This window comes from Leucopleurus acutus (genome assembly GCF_964270905.1).
Source record: "Leucopleurus acutus genome assembly, chromosome: 8".
Taxonomy (NCBI): domain Eukaryota; kingdom Metazoa; phylum Chordata; class Mammalia; order Artiodactyla; family Delphinidae; genus Leucopleurus; species Leucopleurus acutus.
Window position 1 is genome coordinate 101,746,141 of NC_139151.1, and position 13,647 is coordinate 101,759,787.

General features: G+C 56.3%; 1 protein-coding gene across 1 annotated transcript; it reads left to right on the forward strand.

The window, feature by feature from the left end:
- The first annotated feature begins 395 nt into the window (after window positions 1–395).
- Window positions 396–3,221, forward strand: PRDX5 (peroxiredoxin 5). Its single transcript, XM_082843946.1, has 6 exons — window positions 396–606; window positions 1,809–1,943; window positions 2,445–2,576; window positions 2,649–2,687; window positions 2,806–2,867; window positions 2,976–3,221. Exons 1-6 carry the CDS (start codon window positions 421–423, stop codon window positions 3,079–3,081), a joined length of 660 nt encoding a protein of 219 aa, XP_082700072.1. The 5' UTR covers window positions 396–420; the 3' UTR covers window positions 3,082–3,221.
- Window positions 3,222–13,647: the final 10,426 nt, after the last annotated feature.

The following is a 13,647-nucleotide window of genomic DNA, read 5'->3' on the forward strand; positions in this document are numbered from 1 at the left end:
CGTGGAATGCAAAATAAATATGCTTTACTCCTACACTGGCGCCTGACACCATCGTTCCTCGCCCCTTGCTTCGGTTAAGGAACGGAAATACTGCCCCAGTCCGTAAATTATGCCAATCAAAACAGCGGCACCCTATGCTTGCATGCAAATAAGCTGCGCGGCAGCCGAAAGCTCCGCCCATTTGCAAGTGCGCAAGTGATCCAGTCCCTAATGCAGATGAGCCGAGCCGTGTCGAAGACTCCGCCTTGCGCGCGGCGCCAGCGCCTGCGCAGTAGAGGCGCCGCGCAGGGGGCCGGGGCGACCTACGCCCCGCCTTTTGCTCCGCGTTTCGCAGGATTGCGTGGTAGCATCTTTGTCCCGCCCAGCCTTCTACCTTAGCCTTGAGGCAGGGGCGGGGCAATTGTGGTCTGGAGACCCGGCATGCCGCTGGCGTGGCTGCGCATCCTGGGCAGTAGAGCGGGCTCGGCGGTCTCCCGGCCGGCCGTCGCTGAGTGTGCGGTAGCGGCAGCAGCGGGAGCCGGAGGGTGCGTGAAAGGAGGCCTAGAGTGGACGCTTGGCGGGGTCCGAGGTTTCAGAAGCGCTGCTGTAGCCATGGCCCCGATCAAGGTGACCGTTGGCCCAGCCAGGCCTGACCTCTTCGCGGCCCCCCCGCCCCCCGCCTATTTCCCCAAGCCCCTTCGTCCCGCTTGTCTGGGGGAGAGTCACCCTCTTTCTTACCCTCCGGACCCCTCCCCGCTGTCCTAGAGGCTCCTTCCGCCGTCTGTCCCCCCCCATCCCTTCATCAAGACCCTGTGGCTGCAACGTTGTTGCCAGGTGTAGGGGTCTCGTGCCCCATCTCCGGGGATAGTCAAGGCTTTTGAGCCTTCCCCTCGTCTCCCTTCCGCATCCACCTTGGGACACCAGTGTTGAGTCTTCACCATTTTCAGGAGATAGAGTACCATGGCTTCCCACCTTATGGAACCATCTCCTTTACCCTTTTCAATCCCCATATGTGCCCTCCTCCATACCTTCCCGCCCCCATTGCACTCCTCTCGTGGCTAATTCCCACGCTTCTGAGTTTTTCACCCTTCTCATCTTCTGGAACCATCCCCAGCTCCTTGGGACTCCCCTTTGCCCCACAGTCTTCTACGATCTCCCCCCCTCCTTCTGCATCCTACAACCAACTGCTGGGTTTCTCAGAGGCACTCCCCTCACCCCTGACTTTCCCCCCTTTTCTCTACGTTTTCTGGCCCCATGAAGCCCTCACACACTCCCAGGTAGACTGATCCCTCCCCCTTCAAGAGATTCCTTCTTTTATTCTCTACCCTCTGGATGTAGGAATCTGCACCCCACTCCCCAACTTTCCCACCTTCTGCTGCCTTCCCTTTTTCTCTTCTTGAGGGTGGGACACTCAGCCGTGGCCGGGATGCCGTCCCTCCGTGTTGTCAGGGCCTCCTCCCCACCTCCTCCTGCCCATCTACCCCAGTCCTTTCCTGTAACTCAGGTTGTTTACTCAACCTCTTGCGACACCTGGAGAGGCCTCTCGCTTTTTCTGTTGTCACCAACTGGCCCTTAAGAGGAATAGGGCCACCTTGAAACCTGGAGCATGTGGGGTAACCAGGTGGTTGCTGGGAAGGGACCTCTGGAAGCTCTGACAGGGTTGGACTTTCCCTCTGGGTGTCAACCCTGGCTCCACCGGACCAGGCAGGGCTACTTGGCCCTTTGTCCGCCATCCACCATCCGCACAAAGGGCCAAGGAGGCACCACCATCCGGGTGCCTTCTGCAGCCCCCCCGCCCCGACTCCTTACCTTGGTGTCATTCCCTCTAGGTGGGAGATGCTATCCCATCGGTGGTGGTATTTGAAGGGAATCCTGGGAACAAGGTGAACCTGGCAGAGCTGTTCAAGGGCAAGAAGGGGGTGCTCTTTGGAGTCCCTGGGGCCTTTACCCCTGGCTGTTCCAAGGTGAGGGCTGCCCTTCTGGGGCTCAGCAGTTGGGATCTTGTGTACATGTTTGTATTGTTCATTAGTCCTTTACATAGTCCTGGGGTAGCTTGTACCAAGAGGATGTAGATGACGTGACAGTTAAAAAACCGTTATTGGGTTTTTAAAAAAATAAGTTGAGGCTGTGAACAGGTACCAGGAATGTAGGAGAAAAGGTGGTGCAATGAAATCCAACACCTCTCATTGATCCTGCTGGGTGACAGGCACAGTGGAAGGGACTTGGGACTTGGGTAAATGAGACATAGTCCTGCCCATGGAAAGTTCATGGTCTTGACCAAGGAACACTTAAGTTTGGATCTGAGCGTCCTAGTGGCCAAGGCAAAAAGGAACTGTGGCTTACACAGTTCTCATTGTCTGATCAAAGCTGTTGAAGTAGGGAAGTGAGGAGGGCCTAGAGATGAAGGGTAGGCTGAGGAGCAGAGGCAATTGTCCATCTTCTGATTCTTCGTTTCCCCTCCCCAGACCCACCTGCCAGGGTACGTGGAGCAGGCTGGCACCCTGAAGGCCAAGGGGGTCGAGGTGGTGGCATGTCTGAGTGTTAATGATGTCTTTGTGACTGAAGAGTGGGGACGAGCACACAACACAGAAGGCAAGGTGAGGTGTGGGTCCTGCGGGGTATCAGGGGCCAAGCAGGAGATTTTTCTTGTGACCTTACTTTCTCCTTAGGTTCGGCTCCTGGCCGACCCCACTGGGGCCTTTGGAAAGGTGAGTGCACCCGGCCCCCAGGCCTCCATCTTGGAAGCAGGGACTTGGAGGGACATGGCCAGTGTGGGGACCAGCCAGGTCTGGGAGTTCCTGACCTTTCCTTTGCTTCTCCTTTCAGGAGACAGATTTGTTACTAGATGATTCACTGGTGTCCCTCTTTGGGAATCGACGGCTGAAGAGGTAAAAGCAGGAGGGTTTCCCGTGCGGTTCCCCTGCTACCCCGCCTGTCTCCATTCCCAGCCTCCAGGCCCAGGCTGTTGCAGCTGGCCCGGCCCTTCTTCCTGGCAGGTTCTCCATGGTGATAGAGGATGGCATCGTGAAGTCCCTGAACGTGGAGCCAGATGGCACGGGCCTCACCTGCAGTCTGGCCCCCAGCATCATCTCACAGCTCTGAGGCCTTGGTCCCAGGTGTACTCCTTCTGTTCTTGCCTATTTCACCTGCCCAGCCCTGGGCAGAGGGCCCCAGCCTAGCCTCAGCTGGGGCTACTCAGTTGGAACTTCGGCCAGATTTCTGTAATAAACACTTCTGGTTCATGTCTGTCTCCTTGATTTTGAACTCCTGCTTTTCTCAGGGCCAGGCCTCATTGACAGTCAAGCTGTGAGGGTAGTGGGCAGGTGCTGAAGGGGGGACTAGTAGGGGACCCTGATTTAACTTAGGAGGTAGTCAGAGAAAGTCCCTTGAACGCGGTGTTATGAAGCCTCCATCTGCAAGCTGAGAAAGGGCCAGTGGTCTGAAGAGTGAGGGAAGGAGCAGTCGTGCCGGGGGAGCTCACCTGGGAAGGCCCTGGGCAGACCTGGGCTTGCCTAGGGCCCGTGACCTTTTGCATCCGATACCTGGGTGATGCATGATCTCATTTTGACTGTAGACCTCAGGGTAGAAACTTTGTCCCAAGGCCCCCCCGACACCTGGGCCAAACCTCAGCCCCACCATTCTTTCAGATTCTGCTGAACCCCTGCTGGGAGCACCCACATCCCAAGAAGGGCCCCTGGCCACGTGGGACCATCTGATGGGCAGAAGGAGCTCCATCAGTGGAGGCAGTGCCGGTTCAGTCCGGGGGCTTCCTGGGAGCAGAGTCTAGGTGAGCTGTAGAGGGGAGGAGATGCTCATGGGACCTGCCCAGCAGTGGGTGTACTGTGAGGGGCTGGGGGTCAGGGAGGCCAGCGGGGCTTGGGGCTGAGGTCCATGGCTGTCTGCAGGCCCTGCCCCCTTGGGCCTCTGCCTCTTGTCCCTGGGAAGCCCTGTGTCTGGCAGCAGACAGTGATTATTAGACACCTGCCGTGTTGAGGAGCTCACAGCCTAAGGGAGGCAGGTACTCGAGTTAAACTACAAATCCTCGCCGCGACCCTGTGGGATGTGAGCTCTTACTGCTGTTATGGCACAGAGCGGTTAGGTAGGTAGGCCTGGCTCACCCAGCCACTTCAGAGGAATTTGGACTTGGCCCCTGGAAACTTGACTCACGTGTGGCACCGACCTGCCACGTGCCCTGACAGCACCAGGCTCCGAGGGGCCCTGCCTGCCCGGCCCGGCCACCTGTGGAGGCTCAGGGCAGGTGCAGAGCTGCCTAGGGCAGGCTGAGAGGTCTCAGAGGTGGTCAAGGAAAGGCCTCTTGCAGGACACAGCTCTTGAGGCAGTGGGACCAGTGCTCCAGATGGAGGGAGCAATGTGACCATAGGTATGGAGAGTGGAACAGCCCCCAGGTGCTGCAGCGCTGGGGCAGCAGAATGAGAGGATGCCGGGAGGGCAGCCCTGTAAGCTGCTTACCTTTCACCCTGCGGGCCCCTCAGGCCAGTGAAGGATGCCTGCAGGGCAGCGACAGGTCAGATTCCTACCTGGGCTCCCGTGTGGATGTAGAGCTGGAGCGGGGCGAGCAGGGGAGAGGCCAGCGCGGGGCAGGATTGATGACCGAGTGATGTCCGGGAGGTGGGTGCTGGGACGGGGGGACCTGTGGGTGTTGGAGGGAAGGGTGAGTCCAGGGGACCACTCGGCCGGAGGTCTAAGGGGTGGTGTCCCTGTGGGTGGGCCCTCAGCAGGGGGCCAGCCTCCCTGCAGGGGTCCCAGGTGCTCAGCCTGCCTGACATGGCCAGCCCACTGACCTTTGTCCCTTCGGTTCTCTCCCACAGTCTGTCACCCCTCAGGGGTCCTGGGCTGGGGTGGCGCAGGGGGCTGACCACCCCTCCAGCTTCCCAAGCCCTTGTAACCTGTCCCTGCCAAGCCCTGGGTCACAGTGCTGTCCTGGACCGGACGGTGGGAAGGCCCTTTCTTTCCCGGACACCATCTCTCAATCTTCGCATCATACAAATGAGGAAACTGAGGCGTATGCAGTTTCCTCCGTGGTCACCTGTGCGCACACCAGGGAGTGGTTTGGAACCCCTGGGAGCCCCAGGTGGAGGGAGCACGAGAGTCAGCAGCTGGGCTCTCAGAGCCGGGTGTCTGCCGGTGTAGATGGCAGGTCAAGCGGGCCCCCTGTGGGCTGGCACCCTTATTCCTCTTCCCAGCAGACCTTGTGCCACTCTGGCAGCTCCCCACTCTCAGGACAAGCCCAGTCTCCATGCATGCCACTCAGCTGCCTCTGTTCCTCCACTCCTGGCCTCATGTCTGGGCTGGCTGAAGTCCAGTGAGGCCTCTGAGAGGAAGTGTCCCCTCCAGGGTCCTGTTGCCACTGGCTGGGCCTTCAGGGCAGGATGAGGGGGTTCCAGGGCCGGGGTGGCCCCTTCGGAGAGCATGATGGGAGCTCGGTGTGGGTGGAGGCGGGCCTTTGGCCTCAGTGGCCCTGGAGGCTGGCCGTGTGGCTCAGCTCTGGTGTGGTGGGTGTCCTGTGAGCTGCTCCAGGTGCTGGAGTGGCCAAGATCAACCATCTCATGGTAAGAGCATCTGGCAGATCTCCACCTGCAGGGCGGACAGGTCAGATTTCAGGCCTATAGATAAGGGCAGGCCAGGCCACGGTGGCCTAGACCAGCAGGTTCTGGAGGCCTGGGGCTACACATGACAGAGCACTGTACGTGACCTGCCTGGGCTGTTGGTGGCCTAAAGGCCAACATTAGAATCAGTCAACCAACCCTCAAACATTCACCCGACACATCAGCAAGTAAAACTCCCCGGCATGTCCTGACCTGCCCAAGGCCACAGCAACTTCTACCTAGAAGGTCAAGGATTTTGCTCAGTATCAGCGATTCTGAGCCTTTTCTGGGTCAGAAATTCTTTTGAAGTATTGCTAAGAGCAATGCCCCTTTCCTTAGAAAATGCTTGTTTGAATACGTGTGCACACACATGGACACCTACATGCTCTTTAAAAGTTTCAAGGAAAAATAAAATAAAATAAAAGTTTCAAGGAACTCCTAAAGTCCTACCAGAATTCCAGGTGAGCCCCATCCCCGACCTGGGACGCATCAGAGCAGAGCGGGGTTGCCAGGCCTCGGGCTCAGACCACCAGGCTGTGAGTCCCAGCCTGCTGCTAAGGAGCTGGGGGCCTTGGGCAGGCTGTTTGGTTTTCCTTGACCCCGCTTCCCTCATCTTTAGAGTGAGAATAATCCAACTCACCTCATAGGGTCATTGTGGGGAATGCATGAGACAGTTTATGTAAAGCATTTGGCGCAGTGCCTAGCACTCAGTATGTGCCCAATACACGGCTGGAATAAAAAAGAAAAAGAACCCCCGCTCTCCACCATGCAGCCTTCACGTTGGTAGGGAAAGAGCTAGGAGTTAGGAGAGAGGCCAAATCCCAGGCCTGTCCTTGATGATTCCCGTTCTGTGCCCCTCTGGGCCTCAGTTTCCACATCAGTATAATGGGGCTAGTGATTCTCTTATCGTCCAATGTCTCTAGGCTCCCAGGATCTCCTTATGTTGTCCGGCACCCAAAGCCTCACCAGAAGGAGCTGGGAAGACATCTCCAGGGGAATCTTTGTCATCTCCTAGAGAATCAAACCCGGGCTTCTGAGAGCAAGAGAGGGCTGGAAGGGGTCCCAGCATTTCTGGCCTAGACTAGGCTTGGGCTCAGCCATGCAGGCACCATGACTGGGAGCCCTGGAGGCTACTGGCTCCAGGAGGACACACCCTGCTTGTCTTGGTTTGGGTTTGGCTGCACAGGCATAGAGGAGTGACAGCGGAGAAAGTGTGTGTGTGTGTGTGTGTGTGTGTGTGTGTGTGTGTGTGTGTGTGTGTACATACATGTGTTTGTATAACTTCTAGAGAAGTTTGGGTAGCATCTGTGTGAAGGCACAGATTTTTGGTGCTAATAAACATGCGTATCAACCTGTTATGTTAATATTTGCACCAACTCTGCCTGCTTGAGCTGGGAATCATATTTTTTTCTTAACACAGGTAAGGTGCCCTGCTCAGGGTAGGGAATGTGGGAAATATTCAACATGTGTTTTGGGAAGGAGTAAAAAGTGCAGAGAGGGAGACAGAAAGCTATCTTCTCTCCAGCTTCTTGGATATTGGTTCCCATTGCTCCAGCATAAACTTGACTATAGTGGTTCTTAATTAGAACTAGACTTGCTGACACTTCCCTGGTGGCGCAGTGGTTAAGAATCCACCTGCCAATGCAGGGCAAACGGGTTCGAGCCCTGGTCCGGGAAGCTCCCACATGCCGCGGAGCAGTTAAGCCCATGTGCCACAACTACTGAGCCTGCGCTCTAGAGGCTGCAAGCCACAACTACTGAAGGCAATGAAAAGTAGCCCCCGCTCGCCGCAACGAGGGGAAGCCCCCGCGCAGCAACTCAACGCAGTAAAAAAAATAAATAAAATAAATTTAAATAAATTTAAATAAATAAATAAAAGTGAACAAGTCAGTGTTTTTTTCGTTTTTGTTTTTTTGTTTTTTTTTCCGTACGCGGGCCTCTCACTGTTGTGGCCTCTCCGGTTGCGGAGCACAGGCTCCGGACGCGCAGGCTCAGCGGTCATGGCTCACGGGCCCAGCCACTCCGTGGCATGTGGGTTCTTCCCGGACCAGGGCACGAACCTGCGTCCCCCGCATCGGCAGGCGGACTCTCAACCGCTGCGCCACCAGGGAAGCCCAAGTCACTGGGTTTTAGTCTATTCACCAAGTTGTGCAGCCATCGCCACTACTAAGATGGACTTTTTTTTTTTTTGGCTGCACGAAGGGGCGGGCGGGATCTTAGTTCCCCGACCAGGGATGGAACCTGGGCCCCCTGCAGTGGAAGCGCGCAGTCTTAACCGCTGGACCGCCAGGCGCGTCCCTCAGGTGGATTTTTAATCTCATTGACTTCTGCCAAGAGGAGGCTGTTGCTTGTCTCGCCCGGCACTGCGATGCGTGTGTGCGTGCCCCGTGTGCTTGTGAAGACCCATTCGGACTTCCGGGGGCTCCGCTTCCCACAGTCACATCAGTATCTTGCATCCTGCGGCTGTTTGCTGAGAGTCATCTCTGCGCCAGGCACGTGCGGGGCTCTGGGACACAGCAGTGAATACGCTGGGCACGGGCCCTGCGGGCGCCCCGGGTCTCCCAGCCAGGGCAGCGCCAGCGCAGCTCTGGTCCCACCTCCATGCGCTCCCAGGCTAGTGGGGGCGCCAGACGCCGCATGAGTGCTTACAATCAGTGTGGTGAAGATGTGAAGAGGAAGCACAGGTTGGTCATTTGGGGTATCACAGGAGAAGGACCCTGCCCACTACCCCACCCTCCCATGGGGGAAAGGAAGGGAGAAAAGGACTTCTGGCTGCGGCCGAGAAATGAATAGGTGATAGCCAGGTGAGCAGAGGTGGAAAGTGTGCTCCAGGTGGCGGGAACAGCCTGTGTAAAGGCTAAAGGCGAGGCAGATGAGAGAGTGGACTGAGCAGCCCAGATGAGGGCAGAGAGAGGATTTTGTCCACAAGCCACGGCACGATTGGCTTCTCCTGGTGGACATCTGGGTTTGTCCACGATTTGGCTACGGGCAGCTTCAGACACATTTCTGATTTTGTTTCCTCTTGGGCTTCCTCCTCAGGGCGTGTTCCCAAATGCTGAGAGTGCTTGGGTCAAAGGGCGCTGGCGGATTTACTGGTGTCTGAAAACCCTGAGGCCGTTTTAAGGGCCGTCAGGGATGCATGCGCTCCTCTCCCCTCAGTGAGCCGACCCGAGTTTTACCTTCTGGATTTAGTTTTTGCTCACTTAATGGATTTTTTTTTTGCGGTACGTGGGCCTCTCACTGTTGTGGCCTCTCCCATTGCGGAGCGCAGGCTCCGGACGCGCAGGCTCAGCGGCCATGGCTCACGGGCACAGCCGCTCCGCGGCATGTGGGATCTTCCCGGACCGGGGCACGAACCCGTGTCCCCTGCATCGGCAGGCGGACTCTCAACCACCGCGCCACCAGGGAAGCCCCGCTTAATGGATTTTTAATGGTACCTCAGAGCTGTCTTTGATGTGTGTGTCTTTAATTATGAGGGAGGCTAGCAACCTCAGGGCTTGGCACTGGGTCTCCCCATGCTTGCTAACTGGGCTCTGGGCTCCAGCCTTACCCTCCCAGCAGGCAGCAAAAAGGCAGTGGGGACCGCGGGAGGAGATGCAGCTCTCAGAGAGAGGACTTAGGTTTACCCTCATACCCCTCTGAGCCTCACTTTCCTCATCTCTGAAATAGGAATTCTTTTTTTTTTTTTTTTTTTTTGCTGCACCACGTGGCTTGTGGAATTTTAGTTTCCTAACCAGGGATCAAACCCGGGCCCTTGGCAATGCGAGTGCAGAGTCCTAACCACCGGACCACCAGGGAATTCCCTGAAGTAGGAATTCATCTGTTCAAAACCATTAATTCAGCTGCCAATGCACTCCAGCACTTCCTGGCTGTGTGGCCTGAAGCAAGTGACAGCCTCTCTGTGTTCAGTTTCTTCATCATAAAAGGGAGATGGTAATAATTGTACCTGTATTTTATGGCTGTAGAGGGGATTGAGTGATTAACATATGTGAAGGACAGAGCTGGCATGGGCAAGTGGTCAGCACACGGTGTCGGTGTCACTCTCATGGTTTCCTTGGCCCAGACCGCAGCCCTGGACGACCCCATGGCATCCCTGCCCTCACAGAGCTTCCACTCTAGTGGGGAGCAGATGAAGCGAACAAGGGAAGATGCAGAGTGGCTTAAGACTAAGAGGGGAGAAGGACTGGGGTCTCCTTTAGAAAGGGAAAATCTCGGACTTCCCCGGTGGCACAGTGGTTAAGAATCCACCTGCCATGCAACAGACACGGGTTCGATCCCTGGTCTGGGAAGATCCCACATGCTGCGGAGCAGTTAAGCCTGTGCGCCACAACTACTGAGCCTGCGCTCTAGAGCCCGCGAGCCACATCTACAGAGCCTGCATGCTGCAAGTACTGAAGCCCGCGTGTCTAAAGCCTGTGCTCCGCAACAAGAGAAGCCACTGCAATGAGAAGCCCGCGCACCGCGATGAAGGCCCAACACAGCCAAAAATAAATAAATAAAATTAAAAACAAAACAAAACTGTAAGTAATCTACAGGTTTATTTAAAAAAAAAAAAGGGAAAATCTTTTCTGAGAAAGAGGCCATTAGGCACACCAGTAGGGGGAGATGGAGCTAGATGGGGGAGGGGGGTTGCGCACGTGTGTGGGTTGGAGAGGGTGTTCCAGGCTGGGGAACAGCAAATGTCGAGGTGCTGAGGGCAGAAGAGAGACTGAGGAAGCTGGAGCGGGTGTGAGGCTGGGAGGTGTGTGTGTAGGGGGCAAGGGTCAGGTGGCGAGCCTGGGCCGCTCTGCGGGGCCTGGGAGGTCACGGTGAGAGGCTGGAACTTGATTCATAGTATAGGGGAAGCCACTGGAGGGTTTTTGTTTTTGGCCACACCGCGAGGCATGTGGGATCTTAGCTCCCCAACCAGGGCTCTAACCCGCGCCGCCTGCATTGGAGGTGCGGAGTCTTAACCACTGGACCGCCAGGGAAGTCCCTCCACTGGAGGGTTTTAAGCACAGAAGGGTCATGAGTCAGTCAGTGTTTCCGAACACCTCCTTGGGCACTGGGTGGAGGCCACCAGGAGAAGGATTGGTGCCGGGGTGCCAGGCTCGGTGAGAGGCTCGGGGCGAGGCAGGGCCCCCGGGAGCGTTCGGGAGCCCTGGGGAGAGCAGAAAGGGAGAGCTGGCCCAGTGTCAGGTAGTGGCGGCTGGGCCGCACCGGGCTCTCTTCAGAGCTGGGCCCAGGCCCTGCAGGCTGCACCCTGAGGCCCTGGGCACCTGGCCCAGCACTCGGCAGATGGCCCTGGGCCCTCCCCTCCCTGGCTCTGGTTTCCCACCGCCTCCTCCCGCATGGGCAGCTTGTTGGGTTACTGGGCTGAGCATTTCTGCTCTTGTCCAACTCTGGCTATTTCCACCCCCAAATGGTAAGTAGGAAAAACACCCCTTGTCAGACACTTGGGTGGGGAGTAGGGAGTCCTTCAGACCCAACGCCAGAGGGTCAGGTGCCCAGAAACCCCTGGAGGCTGTTTTAGGGTTTTAGTTCTTGAGCCTGGGGCCCTGAACCATCTGGTTAGGGAGCTGGGCCCCAGCCAAGCCGCTGGGGTATCAGGTGGGGCCTGCCGCAGGCAGGGAGAAAAAGCCACTCTCTGACTCAGGCCTGGTTGGTCCTGGGCTCTGGTTGAACCCAGCTGCCACCTGCCCTGGCCTCCCTGGACTCTGCTTCCTGGAGCCCCAGAGCCCTCGAGCCCTCCTGCCCCAGGTCTTTGGGGTCAGACTAGGGCTACCCAGAGAATTCAAAACCAGAAGGGAAGTGGGAGTCCTTCCTGCTCCCACCCTGTGCATCTGGGGAAGCTGAGCCCTGAGGTAGGAGGCTGCAGGCAGTTGACGACGTTGTCCATTTGTCTGTCTGTCTTTCTCTGCTTCTTGCCTGCCTCCTGAATCCACATGTTGGCAGCAGTGGGCACCAACACCCCCCCACCCCACCTTAAAAACTTCCAGAAAAAGATCTCTGAGATGAGCAGTCATGGCACTGTAGGAATAGCAAAAGATGCAAATGTTTAAAATCTTTTTCAGTAAGAGACAAAGTGATGATGGGATAGCGCACCGTGGAATACAATGTAGCTATTCAAAAGGCCAAGGCCAACGGTTCTGAACAGAAATGAAGCAGATTGTGAAATATATCTCAAAGCATGGAGGTGCACACGTAACGTGTGTGTGTGTGGGTGTGGGTGTGGTTGCAACCACTTGTGACAGACTTGGGCAGCTGCAGCTCAGGAAGGACACAGAAAATGCTAACGGGGCATGGCACTGGGGACTGGGTTTGGGAGTGAAGAGGGGGAGACTTGATTTTTTCTCTATATCCTTAGGCACTCTTGACATTTTTTTCTTTCTTTCTTTCTTTTTTTTTTTTGCGGTACGCGGGCCTTTCACTGTTGTGGCCTCTCCCGTTGCGGAGCACAGGCTCCGGACGCAGAGGCTGAGCCAGTCATGGCTCACGGGCCCAGCCGCTCCGCGGCATGTGGGATCTTCCTGGACCGGGGCACGAACCCCTGTCCGCTGCATCGGCAGGCAGACTCTCTCTTGACATTTTTGATCATGCATCTGAACAATTTTTTTGAAATAAATGTATTTATTTATTTTTGGCTGTGTTGGGTCTTCATTGCTGCGAGTGGGCTTCCTCTTTGTGGTGGCTTCTCTTGTTGCAGAGCACAGGCTCTAGGTGTTTGGGCTTCAGTAGTTGCAGCAGGTGGGCTCAGTAGTTGTGGTGCACAGGCTTAACTGCTCTGCAGCATGTGCAGACCAGGGCTCAGACCCGTGTCCTCTGCATTGGCAGGCGTTTTCTTAACCATTGTGCCACCAGGGAAGTCCCTGAACAATTTTTTTTTTGCTGTACGCGGGCCTCTCACTGTTGTGGTCTCTCCTGTTGCGGAGCACAGGCTCCGGACGCGCAGGCTCAGCGGCCACGGCTCACGGGCCCAGCCGCTCCGCGGCATGTGGGATCTTCCCGGACCGGGGCACGAACCCGTGTCCCCTGCATCGGCAGGCGGACTCTCAACCACTGCGCCACCAGGGAAGCCCCTGAACAATTTTTTAAAGGAAAAATCTAGCCTAGGGATAGGGACCACTGCCAGCCCCTGAGGAACATCCCTCAATAGTTAATTGAGCCTCGAAATCCCAACATCTTGGCGTCAGCTGATGAGGGAGCCCCTCCCCAGCCTCCTCCCCCCACCCCCCCCCCCGAGCCTCCCTCTGCCTGACTCAGCGGAACCAACTCATAGAACCAGATTGAGAGACTGAGGTGCAGCCGGGCATGTCTGGAGTGACGAATGCGAGAGCAGTCAGCAAGAGCAATGGGGCGACGCGGCCCAGGCCTCCGAGGAGGCTGGAGGAAGGGTGTGACTCGGCAGCCACGGAGCAAGGCAGGGGCCCGTGGCTGCTGGGAGGTGAGGCCCTGTCACCACTCTTCGCTAACCCAGAGCGGGTTCTCCGGAGTACTTCCTGGGCTGGAATCCCGAGGTAGGGGGGGATGGAAATAGGTGTAAGATTCGCAGAGTCCAATCTGGATGGACCCTTGATATTATTAATACTAAAGATAATAAACTGGTGTCTGGTGTCTGAAATTTGGGACCACACTAGGGACCATTTCATGAATGCTTCAGCCGGGCACCAGCTTGTGGAATCCTTGTAACAACCCTTTGAGAGGATTATCTGCATTTCCAGATGCTTCTAGGGAGGCTTAAACAACTGGATATGCTCTTCTGCTAACAACCCTGCGCAGCTTCCTGTTGCCTGGTCAGGCTACCACTTCAGAGCTGTGTGATTTTGGGCAGGTTCTTAACCTCTCTGAGTCTCGGTTTCCTTCTCTATAAATTGGAGATAACCCATAGTCCTTGCGTCATAAACTAGTCCTCTGCAAATAAGCTAGTAAGTGTAAAGTATTGGTAACCAGGACTGGCTCATGATAAGCCTGTGTTTGCAATATTGCCCCATCTTGCAGCAAATCTAAGATGTCAACGATTGTAAAAGACGCCGCTAAAGAAAATGCCGCTAAAAGAAGAATGCTGCCAGTTAACTATGTCCCA